The 20,631-nt window shown below is 40.6% G+C and overlaps 1 protein-coding gene across 1 annotated transcript in view; it reads left to right on the forward strand.

Moving 5' to 3' along the window:
* The first annotated feature begins 823 nt into the window (after positions 1–823).
* Positions 824–20,631, forward strand: part of LOC311046754 (transcription factor 12-like) — a 23,938-nt gene continuing 4,130 nt past the window's right edge. The window contains exons 1-11 of the mRNA XM_084059283.1: positions 824–946; positions 8,701–8,800; positions 10,246–10,373; positions 12,008–12,116; positions 12,676–12,746; positions 15,398–15,479; positions 15,826–15,902; positions 17,018–17,227; positions 18,471–18,573; positions 18,824–18,947; positions 20,369–20,601. Of these exons, the coding sequence (XP_083915409.1) occupies positions 878–946; positions 8,701–8,800; positions 10,246–10,373; positions 12,008–12,116; positions 12,676–12,746; positions 15,398–15,479; positions 15,826–15,902; positions 17,018–17,227; positions 18,471–18,573; positions 18,824–18,947; positions 20,369–20,601 (1,306 nt within the window). The 5' untranslated portion in view covers positions 824–877. The remainder of the gene's footprint in view (positions 947–8,700; positions 8,801–10,245; positions 10,374–12,007; positions 12,117–12,675; positions 12,747–15,397; positions 15,480–15,825; positions 15,903–17,017; positions 17,228–18,470; positions 18,574–18,823; positions 18,948–20,368; positions 20,602–20,631) is intronic.

The following is a 20,631-nucleotide window of genomic DNA, read 5'->3' on the forward strand; positions in this document are numbered from 1 at the left end:
AAAAGTATTGGTACATTTTCTTTACTTAAAGTTATGTACTCATTATGTAGAATGTCCCATTTCACAAGTTTTCAAATAAAATGTATACAAATCCTTTGAAAACAGCCGATCTACAAGCTCGATGCGATGCGACGCATTGTGAGCTTGTAGATCTGCTATTTTCAAATGGTCAACTGTATTTGAACATGTATTTGATTATCCTTTTCTCATTCCTAGAAAGGATAATTATGTAACTACCTGAAAAATATTCTTCAATAAAACATCTTAATAGGAGAATCCATTTGTGTGCAGGACCGTTTCTGACAAATAAAGTGTTCAATCCTTCAATCAATCAATCAATCAATCAATCAATTCACATCATAGAGCAGTGGTTCTCAAAGTGCGGGGACCCTCGGGGATCCTTAAGGGGTTCCAGGGGGTCCCCAGCTAAATGATTAAAATAGCATTGCAATGAGTTTAAACTACTTTAATCCTATTTTATACTTGGGCTATTCAATTCTTTTTTTTTTTAATCCGGGGGGAAAAACATTTTTTTAATAATTTAATAACATTTTAGTTTGTTTTTTAAACACAGATCTTTCTTATGGGGGTCCCCTGGGCACGACATATATTCATATGGGGGGATCCGTGTAGTAGCCAAGTACAAATGAATGTGGGGGTCCATGACATGAAAACGCCTGAGAAACACAGTCACAGAGGGAGGAGCGTTCTCATTGGCCACCCCCGCCTGCTGGAGGGGAATGGTTTGTTCCTCATTTGCATAAGTTTTGTGTGTGAGGGTCAGTGTGTTCAGTAGAGTGGACAGCAGTCTGAGTGTGTGTGTCCCTGTGTGTTGGTGTGTGTTCCTCTGTGTTGGTGTGTGTGTGGATGCTCTACTATGCACTGTACTTCTTCATATCCTGGCTCTGTGTCTGGGAGCAATATGTATTACTACAGCCTCAAACCTGTGAGTAACAATACGGATTATTATTATTATTCAAAATGTATAAAGAGCTTTTGAAAATAGCCGATCTACAAGCTCACACCGCGTCGCATCGCGACACGCTGTGAGCTTGTAGATCGGCAATGTATAGAGCTTAAGTGGTTTAGTAATAAAAATCTAAATCTAAAAAGTAAGTAGTACTAAAGTTTTCAAATAATTGTAGTGGAGTAAAAAGTACAATATTTTCCTCAGAGATGTAGTGGAATGGAAGTAAAAGTATTGAAAATGATTATTATCATTATTATTATTATTATTATTATTATTATATCAAACAGTCTTATTATTCGTATTTTCATAAAGCAGATTTTATGTTTGCTGACAGATGAAAAATAGTCCACTACTATCACAGCCTGTAATACAAAACTGTATATGAACAGAGTTCATGTAAATGTATGGTTTTATTTTTAAGTCCATTTTGTCCTCCAAAAAAAACATGTTTCAGTGATTTATTTTCAGTTCACAATGTTCTTGCGTTGTAGTGTGTGTGTGTGTGTGTGTGTGTGTGTGTGTGTGTGTGTGTGTGTGTGTGTGTGTGTGTGTGTTTTTGGTCTGGAACTCAGAGACTGTATGAATGGATTCCAGAGTTAAATCAGTACTGAGGATTTTACATGTAGATTGAGGTTCCAGAGAAAGTTTTATCAAACAAAAGGAACCTGGAAATAAAAAGGTTTGAGAAGCATCGTGATAGATAACTTATATAAACAGTATTATAGTATAGCTATAGTATTATGCTGTATCTCTGTTGTCGGGCAGAAACCGACAATGTCCAACATATTAACTTTTCAGGAAATGAAAAAAAGAGCATGTTTTTAGAACTAAATGCTTACTCATCAAAGTTGGTACTTTATACATTGTCAGATACTTGAATGTGTCTTTATATTATCATCACTTTACCCACATACATTATATTATATTATTATTATATTAAATACATTATATTATCATCACTTTACCCAAATATATTACATTATATTATTATTATATTAAATACATTATATTATCATATCTTTACCCAAATACATTATATTATATTAAATACATTATCGTCACTTTACCAAATAGATTATATTATATTATTATTATATTAAATACATTATATTATCATCACTTTACCCAAATACAGCTCAAGTGGAGTTAGGAGGTTTTTGACCATTAATGTTTCTCATTCTAATCAATAATGGACTATCTCCACAAGTTGGAGTTAGGAGGTTTGACTGACAGTTTGAGGATCCAATGGAGTGTTAGGAGGTTTAGTCAGAATGTTTTTTAATGCTTTTCATTGGTTAAATATTTGTAAAACCCACACACAGACGTAAAGGCTGTTCAATAGCACTGATTTATTAAAGAAACTCAATGAGAAATGGAGATAGCTGGTTTCTTCTGCCCAACAGAGGCAATATCATAGCATGTTCTCTCTCTAATTGTAATAGATTACTTATATAAACAGTATCATATATAGTATTATATTATAGTATTATGGTCTGTTGGAGTCAAGCTGACATGAAGCAGATCTGTGTGATTTCTGTTTGATTGAATCCAGCGCTGGAATAAATACTCAGATGTTTTGCTTTAAGTAAAAGTATCAATACCACAATGTAGAAATACTCTGTTTAAAGTAAATGTCCTGTGTTCAACATTTTTACGAGACTAAATGTACAAAAGTATTGTCATCAAGCAGATCGGCTATTTTTGAAGAGCTGAGTATAAAAATAGTGCTTAAAGTGGTAAATGTATGTTTTGTAATGATAATACTCATCTGCAAAGTATACTTGTAACTAAATCTGTAAACTAGTGAGTAGTGGAGTAAAAAAGAAAAGTACAATATTTGTCACTGAGATGTAGTGGAGTAGAATTATAAACTATCTAAAAACGGAAATACTCAAGTAAGTAAATGTAAAAATGTAAAAATGTTTTACTTAAGTACAGTACTGGAGTAAATATACTTAGTTACCTTACTCCACTGATTGAAACCGGCTGTGCGTGTGTATGTGTGCATGTGTGCATGTGTGCATGTGTGCGTGTGTGCGTGTGTGCGTGTGTGCGTGTGTGCGTGTGTGTGTGTGTGTGCGTGCACTACAGCAGCCATTATTATCAAAGGCAGCTTTGATCTGCGGTGAGACTAAACATATCCAGACACACACACACACACACACACACACACACACACACACACACACACACACACACACACACACACACACACACACACACACACACACACACACACACACACACACACACACACACACACACACACACACACACACACACACAGTAAGATCACAGAGCAGTAAATAGCTTACATGTGGCTGTACTTCTCTCATCTAATGACACTGAGGAGGAGTTTCAATGGAAACTTCACTGTTTTTTTATTTTGTTAAAAGGTGCTGCGAGTTATTTGTATTAGCATTTAGTTTAGTTAAAATAAGTGTTAAATATCTCTATATTGTGATAGTAGTCATTACTATAGAGTGTTTGTTCAATAACAGTGTTAATTAGCTCTATATTGTGATAGTAATCATTACTATAGAGTGTTTGTTCAGTAACAGTGTTAAATAGATCTATATTGTCATAGTAATCATTGCTATAGAGTGTTTGTTCAGTAACAGTGTTAAATAGATCTATATTGTGATAGTAATCATTGCTATAGAGTGTTTGGGGTCTCCCTGTCTCTCTAGCCCTTTAATTAAAACAAATAAGCGGGTTGCTAATTTCATCCAATAGGAAGAGAGAACCTGATTAATGGTTTTCTAGTTTGTTGTCTGTTTATTTATGTTTCATCACTTCTAATTCCACTTGCTTATCCTGCATCCTGCATGCGTTCGCCTGATTGGATAAAATAGTTTTCATGACCTAAAAATATCTTTATTTGTTTACTAAAGAGCTGGAGAGACAGGGGGACCCCTGTTACTGAGCACTCAATGATTACTATCACAATATAGATCTATTTAACACTGTTACTGAACAAACACTCTATAGCAATGATTACTATCACAATATAGATCTATTTAACACTGTTACTGAACAAACACTCTATAGAAATGATTACTATCACAATATAGAGCTATTTAACACTCTTACTGAACAAACACTCTATAACAATGATTACTATCACAATATTTAACACTGTTACTGAACAAACACTCTATAGCAATGATTACTATCACAATATAGAGCTATTTAACACTGTTACTGAACAAACACTCTATAGCAATGATTACTATCACAATATAGAGCTATTTAACACTGTTACTGAATAAACACTCCATCTAACAATAATATCTTACACGCAGTGGTGGAAAGTCATTAAGTACATTTACTCAAGTACTGTACTTAAAGGACGACTTCACCACTTTTCAACATATCTTCATATAATAGGTCCTCACTAATGCTCATGATAAAATGGTAAAAAACATTTCTAATCAGTCTGTGTCTCAGAGGAGGGCTGTAGACAGTTCAGAAACCCGTCTACCAGTGACATGATCGATGGGGAATCCAAGCTAATAGAAACTGCAGGCTTTGTATTCCTGGAAAGTTGCAATGCAATAATAGATCCCATTGCTTAATAAAAATAAAAAATTGTAATCTTTTTGGGGGAAAAAATCCTGCCTAACGATGATGTCACTGGTAGACGGGTTTCTGGACTGTCCACAGCCCTCCTATGAGACACAGACCAAGTAGAAAAAAATTGTATCATTTTATCATGAGCATTAGTGAGGACCTATTATATGAAGATATGTTGAAAAGTGGTGAAGTCGTCCTTTAAGTACAATGTTGAGGTATTTTTACTTTCTTATTATTTTCCAATTTCCAGTACTTTTACTTCTACTCCACTACATCTCAGAGACAAATATTGTACTTTTAGTCCACTACAATCATTTGAAGACTTTAGTTACTAGTTACTTTGTAGATTTGTATTATTATTAAATAACATACATTAACCACTTCAGCCCTATCTATATCTATATCTATATCTATATATATATATGATTTTCCTTCCACACCTCCTGCATGGAGCGCGTGACCCGAGATGATGTTGGTTGGAATCCAGCACACAACACCAATGGTTTTGATCATGTAGATTGTGGAAGTTAAATGGTGGATTTGTGGCTAAGGACTCTATATGAACAAACTTGTCATATCAACAAAACACATCGCTTTCTGTTTGTGTGACATGCATGATGCAAAGCTTTTGAAAGTGAAACTGGCCAAAGTCACTGGCCACATACTGTCCATTTCATCCATTTGAAAATAGCATATCTACAAGTTCACAATGCATTGTGAGCTTGTAGATCTGGCTATTTTCTTAATATTTTCATACATTTTGAACTTGTGCAACGGGACATTCTGCACAATGAGTGCTTTTACTTTGGCTACTTTGAGTTTATTTTGATGCCAATACTTTTGTACTTTTACTGGAGTAGATTTTTTAAATCCGGACTTTTTACTTGTAACAGAGTATTTCTACATTGCATTATTGATACTTTTACTTAAGTAAAAAACATTGAGTAAAAAACATTGAAAAACATTGAGTGCCTTATACCCATTATCCCTAAACTTCTTTACTTAAAAGGTGGAGTTCACCCAAAAAATGACTTATTTTCTATGAATTACACACCCCATGAAGCCTTGATTTCATGGATTTATTTTAGTTTTTGTGGTATTCCTAAGACAATAATTTGATGACCGTGTGTATTTCCGGTAGGAGACACAAATAATCTACTTTGTGTCTCCTACCGGATACATTAGGCGGTAGGAGACGGGAATCAAATTATTAGCTTAGGAATGCGACAAAAACAAAAAAAAATCCATGGATTCAAGGCTTCATAGGGTGTGAAATTGATAGAAAATAAGTAATTTTTGGGTGAACTCCTCCTTTAAAGTAGCAGCGATACTGAAGCTCACAGCGAGGACCTCTGTGCCGGGGCAGAGGGTGTGGGGTGTGTGTGTGTGTGTGTGTGTGGGGGGGGGGTTGGGTTATGGGGGGGTAGTGGGGGTGGGGTTGGGTTATAGGGGGCGGGGGTGTGGTCATTATTAACGGATGGCCTGCTAGGCGCTCGGTAAGGAGGACAATTGGCTTTATCCTTTATCCTGCACCATATGCTGCTCTGCTGAGGCTCAGACGGGACGCCCTCAGCGGGAGGCTCCCTGCTCTGGCCCCGGATCGCTCACTCCACCACCATGTGGGCCCCGTGCCAGCCTGGGTCACCACGGTGCACGCACGCACACACACACACACACACACACACACACACACACACACACACACACACACACACACACACACACACACACACACACACACACACACACACACACACACACACACACACACACACACACACACACACACACACACACACACACACACAGAGAGAGAGAGCGCGACACACAGAGAGAGAGAGAGAGAGAGAGAGAGAGAGAGAGAGAGAGAGAGAGAGCGACACACACACAGAGAGAGAGAGAGAGAGAGAGAGAGAGCGACACACACACAGAGAGAGAGCGACACACACACACACACACACACACACACACACACAGAGAGAGAGAGAGACGCACGCACGCACCCACGCACGCAGTGGTGGAAGAAGTACTCAGATATTTTACTTAAGTAAAAGTAGCAATACCACGCTATAAAAATGCTCTGTTACAAGTAAAAGGCCTGTGTTCAAAATCTTACACGAGTAAAAGTACAAAGGTATTGGCATCAAAATATACTTAAAGTACCAACATTGAAAATAATAAAACGTTTAAAAATAGCAGATCTACAAGCTCACAGCGCGTTGCGATGCAACATGTTGTGAGCTTGTAGATCTGCCATTTTCAAATAGCCTATGTATAAAACATGGCTAAAGTGGTTCATGTATGTTTTTTAATAGGCTATAATAATACTAAATCAACAAAGTAACTAAAGTTTTCAAGTAATTGTAGTGGAGTAAAATGATTTGCCTCTGAGATGTAGTGGAGTAGAAGTACTGAAAATAGGAAATACTCCAGTAAAGTAAAAAAATACAACACACACACACACACACACACACACACACACACACACACACACACACACACACACACACACACACACACACACACGTTTTTGTTACTACACTTGTGAGGACTTTAAATGAGGGGTGATTGTATGAATAGAGTTTTTATCCATAAGCCTAAAGCCAGACATTGTGAGCTTGTAGATCAGATATTTTCTGATGCACAACTAAGTATAAATCATGATAACCCTGATAACCCCTGAACCTGAATACCCAATCCTAACCCTAACCTCCAACATCAATATTTTCCTCATTATAAGCAGAACTCCCCAAATATATTTTAACCATAAAACACTACCATTTATCTTCATACATTCTACTAATTCTACCCCCCCCCCCCCCCTCACACGTACAGTAATACAAACAACACCATGCATTTTGAGCTTGTAGATCTGATATTTTTGTCTTTAGGGTTACAGGGTTACAAATAGCAGAAACAATAAATGTAAAATGGCGTTCATAAAATTTAACTGTGTGCGTGTGCGTTTGTGTGCGTTTGTGTGCGCGTGTGTGTGTGTGTACGTGCGTGCGTACGTGCATGCGTGCGTGCGTGCGTACGTGTGTGTGTATGTGTGTGTGTGTGTGTGTGTGTGTGTGTGTGTGTGTGTGTGTGTGTGTGTGTGTGTGTGTGTGTGTGTGTGTGTGTGTGTTTGCGTGTGTGCGTGTGCCCATGTGCTCATGCTCCACAGAGTTGTAATAAATAGCTGCCTTTCAGAACATGTTGTCCAGGAAACTGACATCCATTGATGATGCACAGAGCCTTAGTTTAATGTCCTGCTGCACTTCAAAGCTCTGTGTGTGTGTGTGTGTGTGTGTGTGTGTGTGTGTGCGTGTGTGTGTGTGTGTGTGTGTGTGTGTGTGTGTGTGTGTGTGTGTGTGTGTGTGTGTGTGTGTGTGTGTGTGTGTGTGTGTGGGGGGGGGGGGGGGGGTTTGGGGGGCAGGTGCAATGTAGACTTGGAGTGTTTGAGAGCATTTTGCTATTTAGTGTGTTTTGCTGTTATGTGCATTATATTAAACGCCTGGGTTTAAAAAAAGATTTCCTCGAAGAAAGGAACCTAAGTGTATAACTGTCATCATGGTTAGAAACATATCAAAGGTTTAGTATGTAACTTTGCCCATGCAGTGTTTACATTACAAAACAATAAATACACGTTTTTTTTGTACCAATCATTTCCATTTATATCAGCAGTTATCAGCCACTACAGTAGTGTGGGTAATAGTCTAACCCCATCCCTCAAACAATGCAGTTCGCTGGGCTCATTTAAAACAGCTCTGAAAATTCACCTTTCAGGAGGCCAAAAAAGGAGGTAGTACTATTTTCCTGTTAGACAGACGACCCCCCCGCCCCCCCCCCCCCCCCCCCCGCTTTTTTGTAAATTATTTTTTCCCCTGCTTTTTTGAATTTTTGTTTGTAGCCTACATAGTGTTATCTTTTTCAGTTTTTTTGTATTGATATTTGAACTGTGGTGCCACTATATATGACTATGAATTGAATACCAAGGACCTCATTTAACAAGTTAATGTGTGGCTCTATCATTAATGTGTGGTTCTATGTGTGGTTCTATCATTAATGTGTGGTTCTATCATTAATGTGTGGTTCTATCATTAACGTGTGGTTCTATCATTAATGTGTGGTTCTATCATTAATGTGTGGTTCTATCATTCATTCCTCAGGGTTACGGTCAGTCACCTATGAATAATAATGACATCAACCAGAACTCCTCCCATCACCCGACCATGAAGGCTCGCAGTGTTTTCACCAACACCTTCTATGGTGAGTAGAGCGCCCCCTGCTGTTCATTCTCATTGGGTTCCTGGGGGGCGGGGCTAATGGCACACATCCTTCCGGATCAAAAACATCATAAACATATGTAGATTCTTACATTTGACCGTACAGTACGTCCATGTTGACAACATTGTGTAACGCCACTGGAAGAAATATGCCTGAGTTTATTACTGTATAAATGCTGTTACTGTCTCCATAAGATAAAGTACAGTAGAAAGTGGAACCGAACAGAACATGGCACCACTTCTCCATTGAACTCGGGCCGCCAATTCATGTTCTGTCGCGCAGTTACTTTATTTTTTTATTTTTTATTTTTTTATCTTCGATTTTTGTAACCCATTTTTTTCACCCGGGGCCAATTTCCTAAGTGATCCCGGGCGCTACACCAGCCCTACACCAGCGCTACACCAGTCCCCCACAGCCTAGGGAGGCCAGGGCCGAGCTCATGCTTCCTTCAATGCATGAGCGCCAACTGACCTTCTTGTCACCTGACAGGGGGGAGTTTCCCTGCTAGGACGTAGCGCGTGGAAGGAACACATTATTCCAACCAGTTCCCTGTCATGGGGGAGGCGGTATAGCGACCAGGATTACTACATGTTTTTGTGAGGGTATTAACTATACCCTAGGAGACACGGGGAGAACATGCAAACTCCACACAGAGTAGGCCCTTTCACCAATCCCACCTAGGGTATGGGCGGTCACGCAGTTACTTTCAATGGTGTGCACGTTCTCGATTTTGTCATAGAAACCCACATTTTTTGCTGTCGCCTCACAGCTAGATGGTCCTGGGTTCAATTCCCACCGGGGATGCTGTGGGCGTGTTCTCTCCTCCGTGTCATCAGTGCCTATACCCAGGTGGGGTTGGGGAAAGTGCCTTTCTGTGTGGAGTTTGCATGTATTCCCCGTGTCCCCTAGGGTAGGTACTGCCTGGTCAGCCGGGCGCCTGATGGAGGGAAAAGGAACTGGTTGGAATAACGTGTTCCTTCCACGTGCTACATCCAACCAGGGAAACTCCCCCCTATCAGGTGATAAGAAGCTACGTCCTACCGGGGAAACTCCCCCCTGTCAGGTGATAAGAAGCTACGTCCTATTGGGGAAACTCCCCCCTGTCAGGTGATAAGAAGCCACGCGCTATCGGGGAAACTTCCCCCTGTCAGGTGATAAGAAGATGCATGAGCTCGGGTCTAGACTCTCCCTAGGCTGGCAGAGGGAGTGTAGCGCCCAGGATTACTTAGACAATTGGCACCGGGTAAAAAAAGGGGTTACGAAATCGTAGAAAAAAAAAAAGAAACCCACGTTTTGTATTAACCAGGTATCCTATATTATACCATAACTAGGCTACTGTACATGTCTAACATTCCTAACAAACCAAACGGCAGTGAGTTATGATGATGTTAAGTGTAAATATGAATCCTAATGTGTTCTATATTCAGAGGGATCAAACGGTTCTCCTGACATCTGGAACATGGCCAACGACCTCAGCCAGCAGGGATACGAAGGGGTCACGACCCCACCGTCCCACCCAGGAAGTTACAGCAACCTTCTGTCAACAAACCACCTGGTAAGACCCTCCATAACACTGAACAAACCACCTGGTAAGACCCTCCTTAACACCAACCAAACCACCTGGTAAGACCCTCCTTAACACTGAACAAACCACCTGGTAAGACCCTCCTTAACACTGAACAAACCACCTGGTAAGACCCTCCTTAACACCTACCAAACTACCTGGTAAGACCCTCCTTAACACTGAACAAACCAACTGGTAAGACCCTCCTTAACACTCACCAAACCACCTGGTAAGACCCTCCTTAACACTCACCAAACCACCTGGTAAGACCCTCCTAAACACTCACCAAACCACCTGGTAAGACCCTCCTTAACAGTAAGACCCTCCTTAACACTCAACAAACCACCTGGTAAGACCCTCCTTAACACACACGTGTCTAAGCGGTCAGCCTACAGATTTTGAAGTCCACTATTGTCAGGGTGCGAGTTCAGAGGACCCAAAAGCAGTATGCAGGAATCAAAGTTCAGGAGGTTTATTAATCAAACTCAAACTTCCCATGAAATGGGGATGGCAAAACAAGTACTCAAAATACCGAAAGGCTCGTAGCAAAAACACAGCACATAACTCACTGACACTAAACGACGACCTGACCAGGAACTGAACAAACAGGGGCATATATATAGATATAGAAATAAAGACAGGGGACTAACAACACACAGGTGAACTCAAAGTAAACTCAGCACAGGATAGACTAACAGGCAACGAGCTAACAGAACATAGGTGACTGGGGTTACAATAATTACAGGGAGGTGAGACAAAAAAGGTACAGAACTACAGGGGCAGACAGGAAGGCACAGAACATTACTACAAAATAAGATACAAAACACCAAGGCAAAAGGCAGCAACATAATAACAGAAATACAATTGGAACAATACAACAGAAAGTCCTGATAAGTCCTGATAAGTCCAAGACCTTATAAGGGCAGTCAAGGTCCAAGGGCTGAGGAGCGGAACGTGACAATTATCTTTGCTCATGAAGCTCTCAGAAGTTTCCCCTTCCATGACACCTCCAGAATAGTCAATCCAAATCATCTCTTTTTTTTCTGAAAAGTTTTCTTAATATGAAAAATTAGGCTAAATTGACCGCTCTCACTCATTCACCTCATGGGCAGAAGGTCTTCACACCTCCAGACCACCTGGAGATGCCTCATTGTTCTAGTTTATGCACCGAGGCACCGCTTATGTAATGTCAGACATTACCCGACGCTTGAATCATGAGCTCTAACCTTTGATTGCCTTTCAGCCAAAGCATATTTGATAGACATAAGTATCACCAACATGTTACTGACTATAGAGAATGTAGAATTATTGTAATCCGTTCTTTATTGGATGGATTAATGACATTTATAGTGTGTAGTTCTGAGCGAATGGCATCGCGCAGCACAACTCATTGTGTTTGAATAGAAATCTCAGGGGAAAATAATTTGACCGAAAGTCTGTCTGTGTGGTTGGTGCACTTTATGCCGTCACGCGAGTGTTAAGGACCCCCACCCACAGGTTGAGACCCTCTCATAAGTATATAGTGTTCAAGTGATTAACACAGTTAATTATTATTATAATATTTATCGATGATGATGATGATGACCATCACGTTGGACTCATGTTATATTTGTTTTTGTTTTTAGGATTACTCTCCAGACGTCAGCAGAGTTCTTCCACCGATGGCCACGTTTCATCGACACAATATCGCTTCACGATGCACGCCGTCCGTCCACAACACGGACAATACTACAGGTCAGACAGACAGACAGACAGGCAGGCAGGCAGACAGACAGACCTAGACTGTCAGATATTTCTTGTGAAAACCAATGTTGCCTTCGATAGAAACACAGTGAGATTCAGACACAGACGGGATTAAAACAACCATTTATTGAACGATATACAGACTAATAATACGGCACACATTGCGGTCAGGTTGCATCTGTGGCTTTATGGTAAGAACTTTATACTTAGAATTGTGTAGAGAATGTATGGAGAAATACAGGACTCAGTAAATATCCAAGACTATAGAGATACATAAAAGTCAGCAATTATGAAAGGAATGTCTGACAGTGTTGGTCCAAGCTTACATATTTGGTACATTGATTGATTGATTGATTGATTGATTGATTGATTGATTGATTGATTGATTGATTGATTGATTGATGGATGTCTTCATTGATCATGAAATCAAAGCATGTGTCACATACATACATCTGTAACAAACACCATAATAAACAGAATAGCGTAAAAAAGCGTACAGCTTGTTTCCATGGTGGAGCAGCATTGTGATCATAAGATGTGTGGATTTCAGGCTCAGGGAACCAGGTCAGTCTGTCAGGAGGATCACAGACCGGTGACGCTTTAGGCAAAGCTCTGGCTTCTGTAAGTATGAACCATCCTCACTGCTATGAAACCACCAAGTCTACTGTATAGTATGAACCATCCTCACTGCTATGAAACCACCAAGTCTACTGTATAGTATGAACCATCCTCACTGCTATGAAACCACCAAGTCTACTGTATAGTATGAACCATCCTCACTGCTATGAAACCACCAAGTCTACTGTATAGTATGAACCATCCTCACTGCTATGAAACCACCAAGTCTAATGTATAGTATGAACCATCCTCACTGCTATTAAACCACCAAGTCTACTGTATAGTATGAACCATCCTCACTTCTATGAAACCACCAAGTCTAATGTATAGTATGAACCATCCTCACTGCTATTAAACCACCAAGTCTACTGTATAGGGGGCCATGTCTATACGGGAAAACAGAACATACAGTATAAAACTCAGACCCTGGGAACACAAGCAGTAAAGGATGCACAACAGTTCCTTCTAGATCATATTAACACCAACCACACTCACACTTTGTACTGGCCCCAGACCAGTAAAATGAGCTTAATTAGGGTTAGGTTTAGGGTTGACTTCAGGTTATGAGCTGCAGCATGGCGTCCAAACGCTGCCAAAGCAGCTGTAAAAAACAAAAAGAAATGACAAGTGGTGCTTTTAAAAGGTTCTGTGTGAGTTCATCTCCTCTCAGCCTGTGTTCACACTGGCAGCTCAAATCACATTTCTGGTCTATCCAGATTGTAATCAGATCAGCAAAAGAAACGCATGGAAATTGATTTTTGCTAATCAGATTCTAACCACATTCCTACTGTAGGTGGTTTGGAATTTGATTCAAATCAGATTTCTAAAGCCCGGTCCACACCAATGCTAGCCTGGTAAACCCTCCCTCCGGAAATCTCATTTCCATTTGATTTCAGGAGTGAGTCTGGCCTGATCGCCCATTCTGCAATATTGGCTGTGGGCTGGAGTTGGGCGGGAGTAATACCGTTGACTGACAACCCCTTCAGCCAATGATCGCTGTTCCCCTCCAGCCAATCAGCAGACCTCCAGACTAATGTGACGCAACGGGACTTTTGAGACGGCCATGCCCAAAATAGGTTGCCTTATTCGGATACATGCGTGGCACTGCCCGCCCCTCCCGGTTCTCTAAATGTTTATTTTTAAATAGGCTCTGTCATGATTAATTGACCACATATATGAAGTTAAACAACTAAATTCTATCCAAACGATATCTTAAAAGTAAATTCCGTGCCTCAAAAAAGAAGTTTGAGAGCGTTTTAAAACCGAAAGTAAAAAGTGTAACTGGCCACAGAAACAATGGCGGATCGTTCCATTTTTGTCGGCTGCACTCGGTCCCATTCGGGCTCACTCGTACTCGCCACCTGATTGGCCAACTGTCGCTGTCAATCACAGAACGATGAGCGACGACGCTGATAGGCTCGGTTAGTGGGTAATTCCACTAGAAACCCCCACAATGGGCGATCATGCCAGACTCACTCCTGAAATCAAATGGAAATGAGATTTCCGGAGGGAGGGTTTACCAGGCTACACCAATGCAACACGGTGCGAAGAAACCCTGTAGAGAAAAGTTGCAGCGGTCTGAATGACCCTGTTGCAGGTCGCCGCATGTTGCAGGTCGCCGCATGCTGCATGCCGTCTCATTGTGTCACAAGAGATTCAACTTGATCAATCCAATGTTCAACGCATTTCTGATCACAAACACGTAAATGTGTCGTTGTTGTGAAGATCAAACCAACAGCAGAGGTGAAGGAGGTTAAATTGCATGACAGTTTATTAGTGGGTTTGTTACAAAAGCAGGGAGGATGAAAGCATCAGCAAAGGTTCTGTCCATTAAAGGAGAAATCCGGTCATTTTAAGTGTTATGTTTGATGTGTGTCAAATCACTTACCAACGTATAAATGAAAATCGCGTAAATCCACAGAGCCCCCTATCGACCCCCACCGTTGTCATTGTAGGAGGATATAGAATAGCCCAAATTCGCCTATTTTAACCAATGCAAAGTCTGTTTTTTTGCTTCTAGTACTCATTGTTGAGTCCCATGATAATGTAACAGGCGCTAAAACTCCCGACAAGCTAACGGCTAATAACAGAACGAGCTAATGCTGGTTGCTGGTTTCTCTCCCGACCTGGCAACCTGGGGCTGCCATTCAGAGAGATAAGCAGCCCCAGCGTTAGCTCGTTTGTTATTAGCCGTTAGCTTGTCGGGAGTTTTAGCGCCTGTTACATTATCATGGGACTCAACAATGAGTACTAGAAGCAAAAAAACAGACTTTGCATTGGTTAAAATAGGCGAATTTGGGCTATTCTATATCCTCCTACAATGACAACGGTGGGGGTCGATAGGGGGCTCTGTGGATTTACGCGATTTTCATTTATACGTTGGTAAGTGATTTGACACACATCAAACATAACACTTAAAATGACCGGATTTCTCCTTTAAAGCAAGAACAAGGCCAAACGTTTAGGTTCTATGTTGCCTATAAAACAAGAGACAAGAAACTAGGCAGTTCTGTATCAATTCACCTGTCAGATTAACCCTAATCCTAACCCTCAAAAGTGTACTTAAGTACAGTACTTGGGTAAATGTACTTAGTTACTTTACACCACTGCCTCTGTGTTTGTCTGATCATAAGCTCTGTTTGTCTGCTGTTCAGATCTATTCTCCAGACCACACCAGTAGCAGCTTCCCCTCCAGTTCATCCACACCAGTGAGGTCTCCTTCTCCTGAAACCACAGGTACTGACTGACCCTGCTGGAGGAATAGAGGAACTACAGATGTTTTAACTTAAGTATTAATAACGCAGTAAAAGTACCAATACCTGAATGTACAAGTAGAAGTCCTGCCTTGAATAAGTACTTATTAAGTAAATGTGTCGTGGTGCATCCGGCTTTGTCGAGCGTCTATACAAACACAGAAATGTGTGTGGACTGGATAGGAATTAATTGCCATAAATTGGGGAGAAAAAGGGGTTAAAAAGCAAAAAAAAGAAAGAGAGAAAAATGTAAAAACAAGACTATTCATTATTCTGAATGTCTTGTGCTTGTGGTTAAACTTTGTTTATTTGTTTGTTTGTCCCTCCAGGTTCCAGCAGCCTGTGGCCTCGTAACTCTATTCTGACTGACGTCTCTCCTAACTATGAGTCCTCTCTCATCTCCATGGTAACGTTCAACTGTTATCTATTAATAGTATCTACTAACCCGGAAATCCTCAGCGCTTATTTAACCAAATGGACCCTGTACACTCTCTGAGATACAAATGTATGAAATTAACATCGAGAATTTTACTATGCACATGAATGGAACAATCTCTCCCACTCACTCAGATCAGCTTATACAAGGAAGCTGTCAGAACCTTCTCTAAAACACCCTGGACAACGCTCCACACGTCCTAGACTCTTATCTCTTCTCTAAAACACCCTGGACAACGCTCCACACGTCCTAGACTCTTATCTCTTCTCTAAAACACCCTGGACAACGCTCCACACGTCCTAGACTCTTCTCCCTTCTCTAAAACACCCTGGACAACGCTCCACACGTCCTAGACTCTTCCCTCTTCTCTAAAACACCCTGGACAACGCTCCACACGTCCTAGACTCTTCTCTAAAACACCCTGGACAACGCTCCACACGTCCTAGACTCTTCTCTAATACACCCTGGACAACGCTCCACACGTCCTAGACTCTTCTCTCTTCTCTAAAACACCCTGGACAACGCTCCACACGTCCTAGACTCTTCTCTCTTCTCTAAAACCCCCTGAACAACGCTCCACACGTCCTACACTCTTCTCTCTTCTCTAAAACCCCCTGGACAACTCTCCACACATCCTAGACTCTTCTCCCTTCAGCCTGTAACACTTTGACCTAGCTAGCCTTGCCGACCTTGCAGGCAAAGGTTAAAATGTGATATGGATAGCATGTTATTTAGACAGATGCCAGGTTCATTTGTTGACCTGGCATCCTATAGTTTGTATAGTTTCAATGTACAGATTGTAAATGTTTAGACTGATGCTAGGTTCTTGGTTTACCTGTGATCCTATAGTTTACTGAGACACTACACTGTCTCTCTGTATTATATGATCCTGTAGTTTACTGAGACACTACACTGTCTCTCTACATTCTATGATCCTGTAGTTTACTGAGACACTACACTGTCTCTCTGTATTCTATGTATGTGTTAACCTTGTTTACTGTAAGACATTCTGGATTAAGAGCGTCTGCTAAATACCTATATTGTAATTGTAATTGTAATGATATATTTCTATACTGTGTTTGTAGTCGCAGGTGGAAGATCGTTTGGACAGACTGGACGATGTGATTCACGTGTTGAGGAACCACGCGGTGGGCCCCACGCTGGGCCCCTCACTGGGCCCCACGGCCCCTCTGGGCCCCCAGGGGCCCCACATGGCCGCTGACACCCCCCATCACAGCCTGATGGACCACAGCTCTGCCAGCTCCCTGCCGGCATCCTGCCACCCTGCTGCCATGGTATTATACTTTATATCACTGTTACTGTACTTTACTATACTTTATATCACTGCTGCCATGGTGCATAGAATGTTATTATACTTTATTACACTTTATATCACTGCTGCCATGGTGCATAGAATGTTATTATACTTTATTATACTTTATATCAGGGGTCTTCAACAGGGGGTCCGGGACCCCTAGGGGGTCCTCAGAGTTACTACAGGGGGTCCGCCAAATCTTTGTGTGATATATATATATATATTTTACCTTAACCACTTGAACCCTAGCATCCCTTTTCTGAGGAGAACTTTAGCCAAAAAATAGCAGATCTACAAGCTCACAACGCCTCGCGCTGCGAGGCGTTGTGAGCTTGTAGATCGGCTATTTTTTGGCAAAGAGGTGTTTGGTGTTGAGGGAAAAAAGAGCAGACCAAGTAAACAAAAAAGTTAAATCTGAAACACAATTTTACACAATATGGAGGGGGTCCCTGCTTCATCTCTCTCTCTGCTAGGGGGTCCTTGGGCTGAAAACGTTGACCCCTCCTTTATATCACTGCTGCCATGGTGCATAGAATGTTACTGTACTTGATGATATCACTGCAGTCATGCTGCATGTTTACTATACTTTATAGCTTATATTATGTTACTATACCTTACTGCTGAGTGAGGAAACAATGTTGCACATTAAGCTATACCCTAACCCACAGTTTGAGAACCACTACACTACAATAGTACATTACATGCGTTGTGAGAAAGGTTTTCAGAGGTCACCATTAGTTTCAAGGTGGATGCCATGCGTTGTGAGAAAGTACTTTGGGGGTAGATGGCATCGTTGTGAAAAAGGTTTAGTTAGACCCTCCAGAAAAATGCGATTATGCGATCGCATAATTTACCGCATAATCAGCTAAATGGCCCATAATTATGCGGGGGTAATCACATCGCATCACATAATATGCGCATAACATCGCATAATATGCACATCGCATCACATAGCATTGCATAATATGTGCATTGCATTGCATAGCATCGCATAATATGCAAAATATGCAGCTCGTATTTAGCATATTTCGCAACTTTTCGCAATTTCATCGCATAAAATCACATAAAAACCCTGCATATTTCATCGCAAAATCTAGGATTTTAGCCCACGTTTTTCTGGATGGTCTATTTAGTTGTTAGTTTGGGGGATGACATCGTTTAGAGAAAGGTTTACAGCGGCTCTTCATCTTAACCCTAAACAGACTTTACTTCATCCTCTTCAGGCTGAAAGTCTCAACATGAACAACAACCACTCAACTTTCCAGAGTCGAACACAGAGCGTTCACCCGTACGCCGCTAGACACAGACACACACCACAGGGAACAGGTACTACATTAATAACTATGTAAATATTGTTATATTCTTTGTTACTTATATCGGCGTTGTCGGTCAGAATGTTAATAAGGGTAATAATAATAATAATAATAATAAATGTAATAATAATAATAATAATAATAATAATAATACAAATGTAAAGATGGAAGCCGAGTATAGAGATGACTTGATCAACACCAGTCACATATAATATACATATGCATATACAGTATGTGTTAATAATAATAATATACATATACAGGTGTTGATGTAAAGATGGAAGTCGGGGACAGAGATGACTTGATGAACACCAGTCATAGTTCTGACAGTCAGAGATCTGATGAGGAGGGAGAGACTGGACCCGGAAACACCAGCACCACAACCAGGTACAATTAACACTCTATACTGTAACAGTGTTTATAAACACCAGCACCACAACCAGGTACAATTAACACTCTATACTGTAAGAGTGTTTAGAAACACCAGCACCACAACCAGGTAAAATTAACACTCTTTACTGTAAGAGTGTTTAGAAACATTCAAAATTTGTGCAAATCTTTGAATGTATATTATATTTTTTAAAGCAAACATTTTTAACTCAAATCTTCTTCTGGGGGTCCCTGGAACAAAATACTTTGAGAGCCGCGGCCAAATACGTATCATTTTTGGGGTCCTTGACATGTTAGGATTTAGAAGACATTTGTAGAATCGGCCTCAATGGGTTACATTATTATAATATATATTTACTCCATTCAGCTCAGCTGGTTTCCCTTCAGTTTCTTGACCATTCACAGAATGACAGTTTTATCTTTAAATCCAATGTGTCTGTTTGTCTTCAGACAGAACAGATACACTGTGACTGTCTTTGACCACATGTTGCCGTTCACCAGCAGTGGTGGAAAAAGTACTCAAATGTTTTACTCAAGTAAAAGTATCAAAACCACCATGTAGAAATACTCTGTTACAGTAAAAGTCTAGAATTAAAAATGTACTTGAGTAAAAGTACAAAAGTACTGGTATCAAAATGTGCTTAAAGTACCAAAGTAGAAAGTACTCATTATGCATAATGTCCCATTTCACAAGTTTTCAAATTCATAAAATGTACAAAAAATGTATATTTCTTTTTCGAAAATAGCAGATCTACAAGCGACGCATTGTGAGCTTGTTGATCGGCTATTTTCAAATGGCAGAAATGTGGTTAGGGCTGAACTGGTTAATGTATGTTTTGTAATAATAATCAATATCTACAAAGTAACTAGTAACTTAAACGGATATTTCACTTTCAAAAAGAAATTTGGTCATTTTATCGCCTACTCAGGCTTTTGGGAGCACCCCGGACAGACTGAAGTTGCTCGATTCAGTGTTTTTTCATTTTTTAAAACACCCCCCTCACATATTAGGAGGGCAGTATGAGTCACCAGAACCAAGGACGGGTGTTTCCGATTAATCTAACATGTTAAAAATTGATTTTGAAGTTACAACGGGTTTGTATAGGAAGGGGGCGTGTCTGATAAAATGAATATCAAATATCTAAATACTGAATCAAGCAACTTAAAAACTGTCTGGGGTGAAACACTCAAACAAAAGTGAAATATCAAAATGTCTAATAATTGTAATGGAGTAAAAGTAGGCCTACAATATTTGCCTCTGAGATGTAGTGGAGTAGAAGTAAAAGTACAGAAAATCGGAAATACCAGTAAAGTAAAAAAAAACTCAAAATTGTACTCAAGTACAGTACTTGAGTAAATGCACTTAGTTACATTCTACCACTCATAGTTCTAAACACACATTTTGCGTTGTGTTGAAGCATCCATGAAGATGAAGCTGACCTGAGTCCGGAGCAGAAAGCCGAGCGGGAGCGTGAACGCAGGATGGCCAACAACTCCCGCGAGCGTCTGCGCGTGCGCGACATCAACGAGGCGTTCAAGGAGCTGGGCCACATGGTCCAGGTCCACCTGAAGAGCGAGAAACCACAGACCAAGTTACTGGTCCTTCACGAGGCGGTGGCCGTCATCCTCAGCCTGGAGCAACAAGTCAGAGGTCAGTGTTTTCATCCTAAGTCCATAAAAG

This window comes from Gymnoscopelus microlampas (assembly GCF_963454915.1).
Source record: "Gymnoscopelus microlampas genome assembly, chromosome: 6".
Lineage (NCBI taxonomy): Eukaryota > Metazoa > Chordata > Actinopteri > Myctophiformes > Myctophidae > Gymnoscopelus > Gymnoscopelus microlampas.